General features: G+C 42.4%; 1 protein-coding gene and 1 long non-coding RNA gene across 2 annotated transcripts in view; one reads left to right on the top strand and one right to left on the bottom strand.

Moving 5' to 3' along the window:
* Window positions 1-19320, top strand: part of LOC122539733 (src kinase-associated phosphoprotein 1) — a 397172-nt gene that overhangs the window by 70830 nt on the left and 307022 nt on the right. Inside the window, exon 4 of the mRNA XM_043674766.2 lies at window positions 11185-11310. Within this exon, the coding sequence (XP_043530701.1) occupies window positions 11185-11310 (126 nt within the window). The remainder of the gene's footprint in view (window positions 1-11184; window positions 11311-19320) is intronic.
* LOC148141538 (uncharacterized) overlaps window positions 1-19320 on the bottom strand; it is a 112786-nt gene that overhangs the window by 17233 nt on the left and 76233 nt on the right. The window lies entirely within an intron of this gene.

The following is a 19320-nucleotide window of genomic DNA, read 5'->3' as shown; positions in this document are numbered from 1 at the left end:
GAAATTACATGTAACAATGAGGCAGGAATTAGCTTGGATTTATTAAAAATCACACAATGCATACTGCACAGAAGGAGATTATGCAGCCTGTTGAGCCTGGATTGGTTCAGAGCTGAAAATGTGTTGCTGGAAAAGCGCAGCAGGTCAGGCAGCATCCAAGGAGCAGGAGAATCGACGTTTCAGGCATGAAGCACTTGAAGGGCTCATGCCCGAAACTTCGATTCTCCTGTTCCTTGGATGCTGCCTGACCTGCTGCGCTTTTCCAGCAACACATTTTCAGCTCTGATCTGCAGTTCTCACTTTCTCCTGGGTTGGTTCACTCCAGCAATTTAGCGTGTCCCACTTCCTGGTCCTGCCCTTTAAGAATTCCTTTCCCTTCAAGTGTTTATCTAGTCCCTTTTATAAACCTCAGTTGAATTGGGTTCTGTCATAGTCCCAGGCATGACATCAAATCCTAACCCCTTGCTACATGAACAGGTTTTTCCTCAAGGCGCCTTTAGCCAGTCACCCGAAAATCTGTATCCTTTGGTTCTCGACCCTCCCACCAATGGGAACCATTTTATTCCCCGTCTGCTCCATCTATACTCTTCTCACTATGTTAAAAATCACACAACACCAGGTTATAGTCCAACAGGTTTAATTGGAAGCACTAGCTTTCAGAGTGCTGCTCCTACCACCTGATGGAGGAGCAGTGCTCTGAAAGCTAGTGCTTCCAAATAAACTCGTTGGAGTATAGCCTGGTGTTGTGTGATTTTTAACTTTGTAAACCCCAGACCAACACCGGCACCTCCAAATCATAACTCCCCGTTATGAGATACTCTGATGAAAAGTTTCTCCTCCCTTGGTCGAACAACGTGAGCTTCTCCAATCTTACCATGGAAATGAAGTCCATTGAATTGCCAAAAGGACCCTTTCTTAAATGGTTTGCCTATCTTGCCAAAAGGTAAAGGTGGTTTTAAAGTCTCTGCTTAATGACCAACTTCTCAAATTAGGCTGAAGAATGGTGGACACAGATTCAGATTCTGTCATTATTGGGTACAACTGAGAGCCTTCCATTTATATGATTGGACTTAGACTTAAACCTGCGACACTGAACTTTCAACACTGACATGAAATAGTTTATGGAGTTGTATTTGTTTCGGGAGGGAGGTGATGGCGATGGAGGGATGTTATCACCAGATTGTTAATCCAATGGCTTAGATAGTTTCCTGGGGGTCCCTGTTGGAATCCCGTTATGGCAGATGGAAGAATTTACATTCAATAAGAAAAATTCTGGCATTAAGAGTCTAATGATGACCATGAAATCATCGTTGACTGTGGGAAAAACCCATGTGGTGCACTAATGTCCTTTAGGGAAGGAAATTGCAATCCTTACCTGGTCTAGCCGATATGTGTTTCCAGACCCATAACAATATGGTTGATTCTTAACTGCCCTCTGGGCAATTAGGGATGGGCAATAAATGCTGGCCTAGCCAGCGATACCCTCGTCCTGTGAATGAGTAAAACAAATGGTGTTTTAATGAGTTACAATTCCAGGGATCCCCCCAGACTCCATTATTCCAATGCTAACCCAGTCTTGTACTTTGTACTGTCTGTACACGTGAACTCCTCCAAAGTTCTTGCCTAACTCCTACCTTGCACCAAGCTCCATTCACGATCACCCCATATTTGCTGAATTTCATTGGTTCCAGGTTCAAAACTGACTAAAATTCTCATCATTCAAATCCCTTCATGATCTTATACCCCACAACTACAAGCTTGTCCAGCCACTGAGATTCCTGTGCTCTTTCATTTCACCGTGCTCTTCATCCCCGATATTGACAGTCATGAAATCCTGCTCCCCTAAACTCTGGAATTCCTTCTGGAAACCTCTCTACCTCTTGCCCTCTCTTTTAATTAGGTACGGCTTAAAATATACTGCTTTGAGTAAGCTTTTTGTCTTCATTTCTAGTGTCTCCTTGTGTGGCTGGGTGTCAGATTTAACTGATGATCATTCTTGTGAAGAACCTCCGAAGACTTTACTGTGTTAATGGCGCTATGTGAACGTAAATTGTTGTGAGAATATTAAGGGACCAGTTCAGGTTTACAACAACCTGACAGATTCATGGTGTCAGGGTTTTTTTTTGTTGTTCAAACTTTCTCATCATTACTCACTGAACAGTGCTTCAGAAGATGATTAGGTAAGATGGGAAAATAATATCCTGTAGACAACATGGAAATGAGTTCAGTTGGAGTAGATCCCGTGAGTGTTCCTCCTATGTGGGATAAATGCAGCCAAATGCTTTCAGCAAGTCAACAAATGCAGAAATCTTGTGCAATGAAAATTTGTTGACCTGTTGGAATCTAAGTATTTTTTTAAAAAACTTAACATTTTCCACATGTAGTCTTGTACTTTAACTGCTCAGAATGCAATGGGGGCAAAGTCATTTTCCAGGACTTGATGAAGCTATGCAATTTTACACTTTCGAGGAGATTTATTGCAAAATTATTGTGTTCAGCTACCAGTAATCATTAGCTTATATATAAAAAAGCTACATGCCATTGATACAGATGTCCTGAGGTTTTAATGAAACCAGTTTAGCTTTTCCCTTGTGGGAAATATGAAGTTATTTATGAGCACAAGGGAACAAAATAGAGTCGGTTCTTGTTCAAGCACAAACTGTAGTGGGAGCTGGTGCAGAAATGAAGAAAAGGTGTTGAGTGAAATACAGGGCCATTGGAAATGACGGAAACATGTGGGATTGGTTAAGAAGGGCTGGATTCTTGAGTCTATGCAGCTAGGTGTTTGGTTTTTATGATGGCGTCATTGTCCTGGAACCTTTATTTTTTTTGCAGAAGAAACACAAAACTAGAGTGTGTGAGAAATGTAAACGAGAAAGAGCTTGTGTTTGTAAAGGGAGAATATCTGTCTCGAGATGACCCAAAGTGCTTTGCAGTCAATGAAATCCTGTTTTCATGCAGGAAAACCAGCAGCTAGGCTATGCACAGCAAGATTCCATAGCAGCACTAAGAATTCTGTTTCATGATTTTGTTCAATGGCTAAGTATTAGCCACGAAACTGGGAAGTTCCTTATTCTCTGATGGGGGAATTGTGGGATTGTTATGTTCGCCTGCAAGAAAAGGCAATGCCTCAACCAAGTCTGATGCCTCCACCAGTGTGTCACTCCCTCAGCACTGCACCGGTGGTGTCCGCCTGGATTCTCTGCTCAAGTCTCTGTGTTGTGACTTTGACATTGTAGACAGTACATCGTGCAACTAAGGCAGTTTGGCTAATATCTTTCTTTTTATTCTATTAAAGATAAGAAATCCTGTATAATTTGGTGACAGCTTAATAAGACTTGACCTTCTGATGTCATTGATTCACTGTGATGTCAGCATGAGCATTAAAACTCACTGGAATCTCTGATTCCATTGTTTACCATCAGCCATCATTAGGGTAAGAGAAAGGACTGAGTCAAAGAGACATAAAACATGGTATCCCAAAGCTGCCGTTAAATGTTCTACTTTCCATGTTGGAATAAAGTCATACAGCATGGAAACAGACCCATTGGTCCAATATGTCACCTGGCCTGATCTCTCCTCCCATGGCTCCATGTCGGCTATTTGCCTCTAACTTTTGTGTGAAGCCCATTGTGATGCTTTCCTCTATAAATGCAATTGGTGATGTTTGGGGTGGCCGACTGTGATTTGGAAAGTGCGAGCCAATTTTTTTTTCTTTTTTGTTTGACCTTTTAAGCATTTATTTTTAAGTGTTGCCAATTTACATCACCTGGGAAACTGGTTTGGAGCAGTTACTCAAGTCCATTAGTGTGAGAGCACTGAATTAACATCCATAAAGATGTAAGCATTGACCTCGGAGGGTGTTTTAGCTCCAACTGTCTGGGTGTTAATTAATCTCCCTTGTGCTGTTGGGACCAACAGTTCCTTCAATGTATCATCAGTACTTGCATTTGGAGCAAAAGTAGTCTTGAAAAATTAGGATATTGTAACATGAAATGGATTTGGGGCAGTTCCAGGACACTTCCTCATGACTGTGAATCAACAGTTCAAAACTCCACATAATTCTATAGTAATTGCAAGACTAACTCTGGAAATCTGTAAAGCAGATGAGGGTAGAAATATCAAAGTTGAGCTTTAGGGAATGGCTACCTTATGTCATGATTGAGACACAGAAGTATCGAGGGGGCTTGATTTCGTAATTAATTCTGCTGTACCTGCCTTTGGAGTGTGAGGAGGGTGCTTTACTCTGTATGTAGTCCCATGGTGTATCGACCTTGGAAAATTTGGGGACAACATAGATGGAGTTTTACCCTGTCGTTATCTCTGTGTTTCATCTGAGAATGGCTGATGCTGGCTTTTTGTGATAAAAGTGTGGAGTTACGCACGAAATAAATGGATATTCAACCGGGATGTTCACCATTGCTGTACGACGCATCACTTGGGGAAGAGGACACTTATTGTTGATGCTCACTCTTAACAAAAACTGAAGGAGAGTGTAAAGGCAACTGCGTGATGCTACACAGGAACCTAACTCTCTAGATTGCCTGTAATAGGTGACTCAACATTTGTGAACAGTCTTACCTGCCCTTCTCCATGAAACAGTTGCTGTGATTCTGAAGTAGCAGGTGTAAACTAGATGAGAAATGGTTCCTTCTAAGCTCCCATAAATGGTATAAAATCCTCATCATATTATGTTTCTATTATTTGCATCTATTGTGAATACCTAATGTAACTGTGGAGTTCTGAAATTTTGAGTTCAGATTGGTCTCTTCTTTTAAAGAGCAGATTTTGAGAGTTTATACTTCTCCACAATGAGATGAACACAGGCAGCCTGATTTGATGGTAGAATTTGAGAAATTCCAGAATAGTAGCAGTCTGCATGGAATTATTCAATCCTGATTCCTTCCTCAATCCATTACCATTAAATATTTTTCTCCTTCAACTAGTATTGAATGTCATAATTGACTCAATTTCTATGGTCTCTTGTGGTCATACACTGTATGGGTGCCAAAGTGTAAGAAAATTGTTTTATTAAAATAAAATTTCTAACCATTGGTCTAAATCTTGACTGGAAATTGAGATTGCAGAGTGGGAGAAGAGAAACAAATAACTTGCATTTGATACAATGTCTTTCATAACCTCAGTTCTTTCCAATGACCGAACTTTTCGAGAGCTATCAGTGTTGTAATTTTAAAAATGTGCCAGTGAATTGGAAAACAGCAATATCCCTTAAACAGCACTGAGCTAAGGTGACAGCGGATCTGGTTTCTTGATGGTGATTGAGGCATGCACATTGACATGAGGAAGAACTTGTTGTCACATTTCAAATGGCACCTTGGTGTGTAAATAACCTTATCCCTCCATTAATGCATTCAAAACTTTTAAAAATTCCTTTTTCACAAAGTCCTTCTCTTTCTAGTGCAGTTAACCTACCACCTGAGGGATTCAGGCTGATTCCCAATCTATGGGAATACATTGTAAACAAAGAAAATCCATTTCTAGGCAGGAGCAGATCAGAGAACGCACCTGATTGCAAAACAGACTAATTCAGTGACATAGGTAACAGGAGAAATGCCGTTTGAACTACTTTGGCACAGTAAGAGAGAAGACATAATTTAAAATAACAAAAAGTTAGCTTAAGCTGAATTTCCAGAATTCCTTGTCATGGATCATTAAAGTTCAGGCAGTGGACTCCAACATTAGGGAAATGAGAACTGGTGAATCATAGAATGTTTTACAGGTCAGGAGGAGGCCAGTCTGCCTGCTGTACCTGTACTGACTCTGTGCAAAAGGTTATCCATTCAGTCCCATTTCTGTATTCTTTCCACACAGTCTGGAATATCAAGAATTTGTCCAATTTCATTTTGGAAGTTATCTGTTTCCACCATCCTTTCAAGCCATGTGCTCCATGTCACAAGGGTAATTGATGTTAAAGTGAGTGAGTCGGAGTATCAGGCAAGGAGATCGTTGGACCGATAGGCTAAATTTTTCTCTGACTCTGATTTAAAGCGTTGAACTAGAGGGAGAGAGGGCACTGGATGCAGTCACTGCTGAGTTTGCTATGGCTGGAGGCAATGTGGAGCTAAACAGAATCTCTGGCTATTGGGCTGTTTGCAAAGTTGCTGCACACGCTAGGTTCACCAGAGAGATGTTGAACTGCCCCTTCTCAATGAAGTATGTTCTCAAATTCAAAAGATGCAGATTTCAAATCCCAATGATTTGGAGGCTGGAATTCCCGGCAAACTGGGTTAGGCTTCCTACCTTGCTCCCTGTGAAGGTGATTACGACAATGGGAGTGTCTTCTCCTTGCTGCAAGCTGTTTTCCAAGATAAGATTGTAAAGGTACAATAGAAACAAATTATTTGTTTAATTAGAGAGTAGTGAAACCTGGTCTGGTGTTGGGCAGGGGTCAGTGAATATTGCTCCTCATTAAGGCGAAGGGTGTTGGGGAATGGGCTATTCCAGTTTAAATCGAGTATTGGTTTCAGGTCATCATCAGATCAGGCACGCAGTGCATCAGATGCAAAGGTACATGGCCTGTGCTTGTACATTCACAATTAATCTGCAGAAGCGTTCACTCAGTGAGTGAGTAATCAATTTGTGGAGTTGGCTCCCTGGGGAGATGATGGAAGCAGTTCATATTGATCTGTTCAAATGCAGATTACAGAGATTACTTTCAGAAAACAACAATCTAAGGTCAAGTATCACATGAGACGTGGTGCGTGTAGCATTCTTGTGTAGAAAAGGTGGATTTAGACCATTCCTGTTTGGGTACAAGTTGGATAGGAACATTTATAGAATGGTCTTAATTTTATGGTGTGAATAAAGATGCAATCTGTTTCTGGATGTGCTGGAGGGAGGGATGTTGGCTCGTTTGCCCAGAGAGCTCCCTGTGGTTTATGTCCTACTATGGGATCTTTATTGGTGCCTGAACCAGCATAGAAACCTCAATCTCATTCCTCACCAAGAGTTAGTATCTCCAGCAGTGGGACTCCTCTCAATGCTGTGTCAGCTGAGATTGTGTACTGGAATGGGACTTGAACCCATGACCTTCTGAACTGAAAGGGCAAGAGAGCATTGGATTGAGCAGGTTTAACTGGTCAAAGCATCTTTTTTTATGGCTCCCAGACATTTGTTGGTGTAATGTTTAGGATTGTATTCTAAATTGAACCAAAATCCCTTTCATCCATCACTCTGTGCTCCATGACCTACACTGACTTTTGGGCTGGCAGTGCCTGGAATTTAAAAATTTTTATCTTTGTTTTCAAATCCTTCCGCAGCCTCACCCCTTCCTATCTCAGTAACCTTGTCCAGTCCCACATTATCAGTGATCTTTCTGCTTTCCCAATGCTGGTCTACTGCATAAGCTCCAACACTGAGAACTTGCCTTTCGCTAACCATTGGAATTGCCCCCACAATAAACCTCCCTCTCCTCCCCTCAACCTCTCTCTTCTTTTTTCACAAACAGTGCCTCCCAAACTTTATTCCCTGTATAATACAAGTTTGAGGCTTGAACATTGTTTGTAGCCCTGTGGTTGTATTGCGAGATGAGGGAACCTGTGAGAGCAGAACCTGTATGAGCATGAGCACAGCTCCATGGTGACGATTGCCTCACGAAAGTTTCAGCTGATGACCCCAATTGGGAATCCAACCCCTAACTTGTAAAGCCTGGCTATAAGGTGCTCTGTTTTGACCAGACATTTGATCATTTGTCCAAAAGTGTCTCAGATGTCAAATTTCCTATCTTAAAATTTGCCTGAAATGTCTTGTGATGCATCGATGTGTGTTACGGTGCTAAGTAAATGCACTTGTTATTGTGCTGTGAGGAAAAATCAATTTGTACAGAGAGGGGCTATCCACTTGCAGTTCATAAGCTGTGGTTACTTTACTTTAAACGGATAATGGAAGAAGTAAATTGTTGTAGAATTTACTGAAAGAATTGGAATTCATTTAACATGTTGGCACAATTTCCAAGCTTCAAAGCACTTCCCAGCGGCCAATCAGATGAGTTCTGTGATTCTTCAGATGAATATGACAAATCAACTTCTCTGACAATCACAAGATTGTTCCAGTGCGTAAGGAGATCATTCAGCCCATCGTGACTGCACCAGCTCTCCAAATGAGAATCTTATCATTCACTCACTCGTGTCATTCTCCTCCCTTCCTTCTCTTTGTAAACCTGTTCCTTTCAAGGTGCTATCTTATCGAGGTTTACAAAATCATGAAGGGCATGGATAGGATAAATAGACAAAGTATTTTCCCTGGGGTCAGGGAGTCCAGAACGAGAGGGCATAGGTTTAGGGTGAGAGGGGAAAGATATAAAAGAGACCTAAGGTGCAACTTTTTCATGCAGAGGGTATACGTGTATGGAATGAGCTGCCAGAGGAAGTGGTGGAGGGTGGTACAATGACAGCATTTAAAAAGGCATCTGGATGGGTATATGAATAGGATGGGTTTAGAGGGACATGGGCCAAGTGCTGGCAGGTGGGACTAGATTGGGTTGGGATATCTGGTTGGCATGGACTGGTTGGACCGAGGGATCTGTTTCCGTGCTGGACTTTCAAGCTGCTATCTTTCAAGGTGCTATCTAATATCTAATTTCTAATTTCTCCTTGGAAAGTCTCCATTGAATTTGCCTGCACCACTCTCAGGCATTGCATTCCAGACCTGAGCCACTTCGTATAGCAATGTCTCCTAGAGAAGTTAATTGACCATTTAAATTCTGTTGGTTGAAATGGGAATGTAGTGCACGACACCAGCAGCAATGTCACAATATCCCATTAAACTGGCAGATGGGAATCTTGATTGACTAGGTCAGAAGTCACACAACCACAGGTTATAGTCAAAAAATGTGGCACTGGAAAATCACAACAGGTCAGGCAGTCTCCAAGGAGCAGGAGAATCGACGTTTCAGGCATAAACCCTTCATCATGTTCCTGGTGAAGGACTTATGCCCGAAATGTCGACTCTCCTGCTCCTCAGATGCTACCTGACCTGCTGTGCTTTGTCAGTGGCACCCGTTTTGACTCTGATCTCCAGCATCTGCTGCACTCACTTTCTCCTGGACACCAGGTTATAGTCCAGCAGGTTTATTTGAAATCTGTCCTGAAAGCTTGTGATTTCAAATGAACCTGGTGGACTATAATCTGGTGTGGTGTGACTTCTGACTTTGTCCACCCCAGTCCAACACCAGCACCTCCACATCAAGGTTTGATTGACTAGAACATCGAAACAACTGTTTATATAGAAGTCCTGGAGTAAAGCTTGAGCTGCCTTCCTTCTCAGCCCAACAGGAGGCTGCGATAACATCTTCTCTTATGTTTGTAATGGCATTTTTATTAAAAATCTGAATGCTAATGGTATAAGCACAACCATGACAGGTTAAAGCGTGGGGAAACTCTGAAAGTTGCCACCCAGGTAAATAGTGCGGTGAGGAAGGCATATGGCGTACTGGCTTTTATTGGTAGAGGAATTGAGTTCCGGAGTCCTGAGGTCATGATGCAGTTGTATAAGACTCTGGTACGGCCGCATCTGGAATATTGTGTGCAGTTTTGGTCGCCATACTATAGGAAGGATGTGGAGGCATTGGAACGGGTGCAGAGGAGGTTTACCAGGATGTTGCCTGGTATGGAAGGAAGATCGTATGAGGAAAGACTGAGGCACTTGGGGCTGTTTTCACTAGAGAAAAGAAGGTTTAGGGGTGACTTGATTGAGGTGTACAAGATGATTAGGGGGTTAGATAGGGTTGACAGTATGAACCTTTTCCCGCGTATGGAGTCGGGTATTACAAGGGGGCATAGCTTTAAATTAAGGGGGGGTAGATATAGGACTGATGTTAGGGGTAGGTTCTTCACTCAGCGAGTCGTTAGTTCATGGAATGCCCTGCCAGTAACAGTGGTGGACTCTCCCTCTTTATGGGCATTTAAGAGGGCATTGGATAGGTATATGGAGGATAGTGGGTTAGTGTAGTTTAGGTGGGCTTGGATCGGCGCAACATCGAGGGCCCAAGGGCCTGTACTGTGCTGTATTCTTCTATGTTCTATGTTCTATGAAACGAAATGAACGTTGGCAGGAAGGAAGCCATTGTTGCTTCAACAGTTGAGCGTTTCAGTTCAGTTCACAAATGGTTTGAAACACACCCATTCATTTCTGTCAATAAAGGATTGCAATAAACGTGACCAATGCATGCACTTAAGAAGGTTTGAACCCTTTTCCAGTCTGTCTTTAACATTCTTCTCCCCCATTGGTAACTGTGACTGATAACTTAGAGTCATACAGTCTAGCACTGAAACAGACCCCTCGGTCCAACCCGTCCATGCCGACCAGATATCCCAACCCAATCTAGTCCCACCTGCCAGCACTTGGCCCATGTCCCTCTAAACCCATCCTATTCATATACCCATCCAGATGCCTTTTTAAATGCTGTCATTGTACTAGCCTCCACCACTTCCTCTGGCAGCTCATTCCATACACATATACCCTCTGCATAAAAAAGTTGCCCCTTAGATCTCTTTTATATCTTTCCCCTCTCACCCTAATCCTATGCCCTCTCGTTCTGGACTCCCTGACCCCAGGGAAAATACTTTGTCTATTTATCCTATCCATGCCCTTCATGATTTTGTAAACCTCTATAAGATCACCCCTCAGCCTCCGACGCTCCAGAGAAAACAGCCCCAGCCTGTTCAGCCTCTTCCTGTAGCTCAAATCCTCCAACCCTGGCAACATCCTTGTAAATCTTTTCTGAATCCTGTCAAGTTTTGCAACACCTTTGCAATAGGAAGGAGACCAGAATTGCACACAATATTCCAAAAGTGGCCTAACCAATGTCCTGTACAGCTGCAACATGACCTCCCAACTCCTGTACTCAATACTCTGACCAATAATGGAAAGCATACTAAACACATTTTTCACTACTGTACCTACCTGCGACTCCACCTTCAAAGAAATATGAACCTGCACTCCTAGGTCTCTTTGTTCAGCAACACTCCCCAGGACCTTCCCATTAAGTGTGTAAGTCCTGCTCTGATTTCCTTAACTTGCTGCAAAGGTTTCTGCAATTATTTGTAAAAACAGGATTTGAGATACATGCACATTGAGATGAGGAGGTTTATTTTGATATTGTTTGAATCTCTCAACTTGATCAGTATAAGATTTTTAACTCGCTCTTTTCTTCCTCTGTCACAGGAGAATCTGGTGACTCCTATCCAGGATCAAAACATGAGGACAGTTCTGACGATAACCAGAGTTTGAGCCATGTTCCATCAGGGCTCTCAGACAGTGTTTCCGTGGCCTCTGATAACCAGGATGATGGTATGTAGAGTTTCTGTTCTCTTTCTCTCACATCAGTATGTGCATCTGGGGCCATGCTGCTTTGACTTCTTGTGATGTTTGATGCTGATCGACCAGGAGGAGCCTGATAAGAAACCTGCTGTCAGCAGCGGAGCTGAGGAATGTTTATCTTTGTTCACGGGAGGGGCACCAAGAGATAGCAGGAGCTCTGGAACATTCTATACAGCTTCCAGGAAAGGCGTGACCTGTCATCTCCATGAGGCAGGAGAAGGGAGCGAGCTGTGATGAAGTGATGATACTCTCAGGGCTAAATTACTTTTTAGGGATGGGTGTGGAACAGTCACTAGCTCATCTGCCTTATTCAGGGTGTTCCTCCTTACACTGGGGGACATCCACTTGTCATTAAATAACTGAATTGTGATTTGCTCACACTATTGATTTACAAACAATTATTCAATCTGAGAAATAACAATATTACTCAATTACGTCAATTCCTGCTCAGTGATCTCTCTCTCTCTCTCTCTCTCTCTCTCTCTCTCTCTCCCCATTTCTATTGGATCTGGGAAACTTGTTTTCCACTTTTAACCAGAGATCAAACATAAAGGGACGGTTTGCTACATGTTCATGACATCTCCAGCAGTGGAACAGCAATGTTCCTGTCACTGCTCCATGAAGCAAAATGAACACAATGTGTATGCAATGAGAGTCTAGGCTGTATGGGCAGACTTGTTTATCTGCAGTCACCAATGTTACTATGACGAAAACATCAACCCAGAACTACAAAGACACGTGGCCAGTTTTTAGTGTTGGTAGCTGTTTCCTTTCTCTGTGACCCTTTGAGGCATGTTGGAGTCGGATCTGCTTTGGCGCATTCATAACCCTATATTAAGGACATAAGTTGAGGAATAGGAATAGAAGTAGGCCATTCTGCCCCTTTGGTCTAGTCCACTATTCAGTAAGATCTGGCAGATCTTCCACCTTTGTTCCTGGCCTAACCTCTGATCCCTTGAGGCAAAAGATTGATCAGTTTCCATCATCATGTTCACAGTGACTAATATTCCATTGCACCCAGCCAAGAGGTTCAACCATCTGACTGAAGAATCGTCTCTTTATCTCTGTCCTAAATGGTCCTCTATCCTGAGAGTATGATCCTTAGTTGATCAGTCAGTGGAAACAGCCTCTTAGTTTTTGTTTTAAATCAGCTATCTGATTTTCTCTGCTAATTTGTCCTCTAGCCCATGGAAACAGTTCTCTCCTATGTATTGTCAAACCCTCTCAAACTTGTGAAGCCTGGTTAATCAATCTTCCTTTAGCCACTTCTCCTCCAGGGAGAACAATCCCAATATCTCTCGTGTCTCTGTGAAGGGATTTTGTTCTTACTCCACTTTGTGGTGAGGGGCGCGTCATATGAAGGCAGTGAGGAAACACTAAGGGATGGAGTTGGCAGAACTCCACCTGGACCAAGGGTCAACTTCAGGTAATTGTGGAGAGTTGTGAAAAATAATCTGCCTCTGGTCTTGGCAGGACTCATGAACATCTGGGTGAGAGAGAGAGTAAACATGCCTGACCCAATGCAGTAGGAAGCCAGATATTCAAACACCAAATATCAAGGAGAACTCCTTTCAATTGTACCAGCATCACATTTTCATTTATCACCCCTGCTAGCCATGTGACCTAACAATTTGGTGATTGTTGTCAATGCATTTAACCCCAAAGCATCAACTTGAAATAGTTGGTTGTTGTCTGCCTTGAAGCAAACTTATGCCATTCAGCCCTGCAGTCTGTTCCATCATTCAGTTATATCACGGTTTTTCTATATCTCCTCTCCACTGACTTGCCATAGTTCCATAAATCCACAAAACCCCTGACCTGACCCGAAGGGAAGGACTCCACCGGTTTGAGCTAGAAATTGAGCTAGGGTGAAATACCATGCATAAAAGAGCAGATGTTTCAGTGTATAGGGGATGTATTTCTGCTATTGCTCAAGGTCACCAGAGCATTGTCGAGTGTAAAACTCACATTTTAAGAATTCTAATAGCACCCTCTTCTAATTAATGACCACCACCATTCCTGGACTCAGCAACATATCTCTTTGAAATGGTGGATCCACTCAGTTTTACAAATCGAATACTGGAGAGAGAGGGGGGGAAAAATGGCATCTGAAATGATCGCCTAATATTAATACCAGGAAAAAAATGAAGTAATGACAAAGTTCAAGCATAATTACCTTAATCTACAAAATGTGACATTTAATTAGAAATTAACTTTTAAGAAACTACCCTCATTGTTCACCCTTAGGGCTTTTAAATAAAAAGGCTCTCTTTAAAAGAAAATTCTTGGTGCTGAAGTTAATTAAACATTGGAAAATGGTTTTAGATACAAGAATTAGCACACGCAATATACTGAGTGTATGTTGTATTATGTTATGGATGTCTCATGTCTATTATTATAATGGTACAGCTTTGTGAGGAGACTCTGCAGTATTGTGGTAGGTGCTGTAGAAGCTGGGTGAATTCAAGGTGGAAAAACAGCAGACGAATGCATGTTTATTCCTGCAAGACTGACAAGAACATCCCAGTTATTTCTTTGACCAGTTAGACATTTCCCCTGGAGGACTGCACATGAGATATAAAGCTACAGCTGCTTGATTGTGTAGGTCAAATACGAACTCACACAGTGGCCAGAGGGGAAGATGACGATTTATTTCTGTACGTCTCTGCAGTGAATCTTTCTGATCTGTCGCCTAATAACAAAATGATGATGGAAACAGAGTCAATAGCAAATTATGAATTGGATAAACACTTGAAATGGCAATGTATTGCATGGCTTTGGGGAAAACATTGCGATGGATGGGAATGAGACTCATTGAATAGCTTTTTCAAAGAGCTAGCACAGATGTGAAGGGCCGATTGACCTTTAGCTCTGCAGTGCAATCCTACGATTGATGAATAGGTAGTCATTGTTGCCTCGACAGGTATGTAAATATTCGAATTGCTGCTTGGTGTGACAGTATAAATCTCTTATTAATCCCACAGCCACTCTGAATTGAATTGAGGCTATGGAAACCTGCATTATGTGAGAACCGATTAGAGTCATAGAGATGTACAGCACAGAAACAGATCCTTCGGTCCAACCCGTCCATGCTGACCAGATATCCCAACCCAATCTAGTCCCACCTGCCAGCACCTGGCCCATATCCCTCTAAACCCTTCCTATTCATATACCCATCCAAATGCCGCTTAAATGTTGCAATTGTACCAGCCTCCACCACGTCCTCTGGCAGCTCATTCCATACATGTACCACCCTCTGCATGAAAATGTTGTCCCTTAGGTCTCTTTTATATCTTTCCCCTAAGCCTATGCCCTCTAGTTCTGGACTCCCCCACCCCTGGGAAGAAACTTTGTCTATTTATCCTAACCATGATTTTGTAAACCTCTATAAGGTCACCCCTCAGCCTCCCTCGCTCCAGGGAAAACGGCCCCAGCCTGTTCAGCCTCTCCCTGTAGCTCAAATCCTCCAACCCTGGCAACATCCTTGTAAACCTTTTCTGAACCCTTTCAAGTTTCACAACATCTTTCCGATAACTGCTATTAGCAGAAAGAGTTTAAATTTGTCATTTTCCCTGACCTTTTTACTGCTCTTTACTCTTTACTGCTGACAAAGTACTTCTGAAGTATAACCCCTGATATGCTGCAAGGAAACCTGGTGGCCACATTTGTGCACAGTAAGCTCCCAGTAATGAGAGAGACAATCAAAAAATCTGTTTTTAGCGCTACTCTTCGATTAAGAAGTATTGACCAAGTCAAAATTGTCAGTGGGACCTTTATACCCACCTGATAACTAAATGGAACCTCATTTCAGTGTCTCACTGCATTCCTATGACACTGGGGGCAATCGTGGTAATTTGGAGACACTCATTTCCACACTGGTACAGGATGGGGCTGCTCTGAGGTTCGGACTGAAGCAGATTGCGGGGTTCCGAGGAGAGGAAGCTTTGTTCGGTATCTAATTGCATCTTGACTGACGTGAGAATGCTTTGTGTTGACGATACCAGGTGACATCAGGGTAGAAACAATTCTGTTCAGAGGCTTACTATTCCTCACCATCACCAGCACTACATCGACAGGAAGGAGCAGCAATACACCAATCTCTTAAATTTCAGTGAGATTTGCGATTATTCCAAGGCACTTGTGGTGTAGTGTGTGGCCTGCATACTGACAGAGATAATGCTTTCTGTTTTGCTGTGTTGTTCATTAAGGGGAGTAATGACTGTGGAGGTGAGAGCCACTTTGCAAAATGTTTATTGTTATAGGTAGGACAGACAGATTATACCTGTCTTAATACTGGCAGCTACTCAAAGAGCTGTAAGAATAAACTTAACCGATAAATTAAGCTTAATTACTTTGTGCTGCAGTCCTATATCCTGAAATGTCGAGGTTTGCTGAGGGGTGAATTTGGCGTAACTATCATGCACAAATTCAACCAGCATTATTTGAACATTATAAAAACGCCAGGGTTTGGATGCAATGCCAAGAGTTGCGACGATCCGCCCAGAGTGATGCTGTACTGTGTTTGATGGATGGTTTCTGCTGAGGTTAGCTGCCTCCTCCCTTCCACCCTTCATTGATTCAAACTGATTGAAAGCACTGGCTGTATACAGACTCTCACTCGGCTCTATTCACCCATTGCCCCTTGCACACAAACCTACACACCTGAATAATTTTAACATTTTAGATTTACACTTCCACTTTCAAGGTCTTCCACAGCTTCAACAACTAGCCCATAACCACCTCCAGATCATCGCAAATAAGCCATGAGGAGGTGGAGCCGAATCACCACCTTGGACCATTTGAGCTTGAGGAGGTAAGGATCTACAAGGGGATATAAATAGATCAAGAGAGTGGGCAAAGATCAGGCAAGTGGAAGGCAATGAGGGAAATGGCAAATTGTTCATTTAGTCAGGAAGAATGAAAAAGAAGCATATTATCAAGAGGACAGAAAGGATTTTCTCGGAGCTTACCTGGACTGGAAGGTTTGTATTATAAGGAGAGGCTGGATAGGCTGGGACATCTTTTCTGGAGTGCAGGAGACTGAGGGGTGACCTTCTCAAAGTCTGTAAAATCATGAGAGGCAGAGATAAGGTAGATGGCCAACAGCTTTTCCCCATGTTAGAGGAGTCTAAAAGTAGAGGGCATAGGTTTAAGGTGAGAGAGAAGAGATATAAAGGGGTCCAGAGGGGCATTTTTGTCACACAGAGGGTGGTCAGTGTTTGGAATGGACTGCCCAGAGGTAGTGGTGGAGAGGAGTACAATTTAAGAAACCTTCAGACAGGTACATGGATGGGATGGGTATGGAGGGATATGAACCAAACACAGGCAAATGGGACTAGTTTAATTGTGAAACCTGGGCAGCATGGACAGGTTAGGCGAAAGGGCCTATTTCCATGCTGTAGATCACTCTGAGACAAAACTGCAGATGCTGGAATTGAAGGTAGACAAGCAAGAGGTTGGAAGAACACAGCAAGCCTGGCAGCATCAGGACCTGAAGATGGGTTAAACCCGAAACATTGACTTCACCTCCTGATGCTGCCTGACTTGCTGTGTTCTTCCAGCCTCTTGCTTGTCTACCGTAGACCTCTACAACTCTGTCTAGGTGGTGAGAGATTGGACAGCTCTGAGAGGCAGAGGGATGGGGTGCCTGAGTGTGTCAATCCCATAAGGTTGGTACCATTACCATGAGGGAAATGTAATATAAAAGTAGGGAAGTTATACTTAAATGGGACAGGGCCTTAGTGGGTCCAAAACAAGTGTATTGTGCACAGTATTGGTTTCCTCAATCCAGGTAGGATGTAAATATGATGGAAGCAGTTCACAGAAAGTGTATTTGACTAATAACTGAATTAGTCGTTGTCCAATGAAGGTAGGTTGGACAGGTTAGGCCCAAAGCTCCTGGAATTTAAAAGTGTAAAAGATGACTTCATCGAAACATATAATATCCTGAGGACGTCTTGAAAGTGGATGTGGAGGGGATATTTATTCTCATGGGAGCACAAGAATATTGAAAAATAATGGGGTGAGGTGAAGGCAGTCTGTTAGAGGATCATGGGTGTTTAGAAATCTGTTTTAAGGAAGAGAGTTATTCAAACTTTTTAAGACAGAAGTTGGTAGATTCTTGATAAGCAAGGAGGTAAATGGTGATTTGGAAGGAGGCAGGAATTGTAGTAACCAAGAACTTATTGAATGTTGGAACATGCTGAAGAGGCTGCGTGGCCTGTTCCTGTGACTAATCTCTATGTTTGTGTGTATTGCAGTCTTTGCGTTGTGTTTGTACCCATAAGTACACTACCATTAGTGGTCTGATGCATCTGGATTCCAGATTAGACCAGTTTGGTTCGGATTCGCCCACAAATTTGGGAATTGGTGTGGAGACCAGACCAGGGAAGTAGAGCAAACTCCAGCCACCAAAGTGTGACACCTTGCAAAGTGGTGTCGGAACGTCTCCCTCTGACAGGTAGCTGGTAAACATCTTTGAGTTCTCCCTGGGTTTTTTTAAAGCCAAAAGAATCATTAAGTAGGTGGGGTCAGGACTCCGACAGACCCAGGAAGGTTTTTAGTTTTGCTTTCAGTTAGCGAGAAGGTTTCTGTTCGTTCCTGAGGCGGAGAGCTTGAGTTCTCTGCTCCTAAAATCTTAGAAAGCAAGGCTTCCTCAATTGGGGCAGATTGTTTGTTTTGTTTCTTCTTGACTGGAGAGAGACAGCACCTGAGAACCATGACTGTTTTGCTGAATTTCATATTTTTTTACCAATGAATGTGTTTATGGGAACAGTTGATGTTTAGTGGTTAAGTAATACATTATCTTGTTAAATATTTCAATTGAGTAATATTATGCCACTTATTTCTTTTGTTGTATTTGAACTGGATTTTAAGAATACAGTGTGTTTTGGCACAACAATGTGTATAGAGCATTTGACTTACCTGACACGAGAAGATAATACCAAGGGAGTTCTCAAAGAAAATTGGGTGAACAGTAACAGCACCTTCTGTTCGGAAGGACGAGGATGAGAATTCGGATTGATAATTATCTTGTGTTAAGGTTTGAGTGATGCCCCTGTATAGGTTGCAGCTATCGTAGGTTTATTTTTTTTAACAGTGATGTGCTTTCATAGAATGATAGCTGCAAGTCTCTGCAGCAATAGTCATTAATTGCAATGACTGTAGTGCATAACGAATCAACCTAAACCAGTTTAACACTACAAAGTACAGGAACTTTGTGTGTGTGCGGGCGCAGAGAGTTACAACAAGGTCATTTTTTTCCCACTTTGCCTTTAAACTGAAATTAATTGGTTTAATAGAGAGGGGGAAAAACAGCTTCCAAAGAAACCTGCCTGTAATCCTGGGAGGCTAATCTAAAAGATTTATTCAGAAGTGAATGAGATGCCTTTAAAGGGAAACAATGGGAGAAGGAATAGGGACATTTTTAAAATAAATTTTACATTCGTACCTCTTTGGGATAAAAAGGAACAAATATTCATATTATTAAAAAAAGGAAAAATAAATCATGGAACTCCTTCTAAATGATTTCTCTGCATTGAGGAATATCTTAACAATGATCCATGGCTGTTTTTCATTCATATTTTAATATATAATTGCACAGTCTAATTATTAAGTTGGATCAATGAGCAATGCATAACTTTTAGAATGAGTAATAAGCCTGAATGAATAGTACTGGAATTGATTCCTCCTTCAGGGGATAGGCACTTTCACTCACTTCCCTGTGGCCTTCTGCCAGCTCCTGCAGTCACTGCTGCATTCCCGGCAGTGTCTCCGTTGGATGTGTGGTGGATTCCTGGCTATGGGATTCAGCCCAAAAACCCTCTGCAATCATTCTCCAGTGGTACCTAACACTTGTCTGTCTGAATCTAGCTTTGTTGCTGCAGCACATGGAGGGTGGCCGTGATTCTCATCATTGTCATTCTGCCCAAATCGTCCACAGTGCAATGGGAAGTCAAGGCTGAGAGCTCCAAGTGTAAG

Source organism: Chiloscyllium plagiosum, unplaced genomic scaffold (assembly GCF_037043375.1).
Source record: "Chiloscyllium plagiosum isolate Xiang-an unplaced genomic scaffold, Cpla_swu_hap1 HiC_scaffold_32, whole genome shotgun sequence".
Lineage (NCBI taxonomy): Eukaryota > Metazoa > Chordata > Chondrichthyes > Orectolobiformes > Hemiscylliidae > Chiloscyllium > Chiloscyllium plagiosum.
The sequence above is the reverse complement of the archived record's forward strand: the minus strand, read 5'-3'. Positions and strand labels throughout refer to the sequence as shown.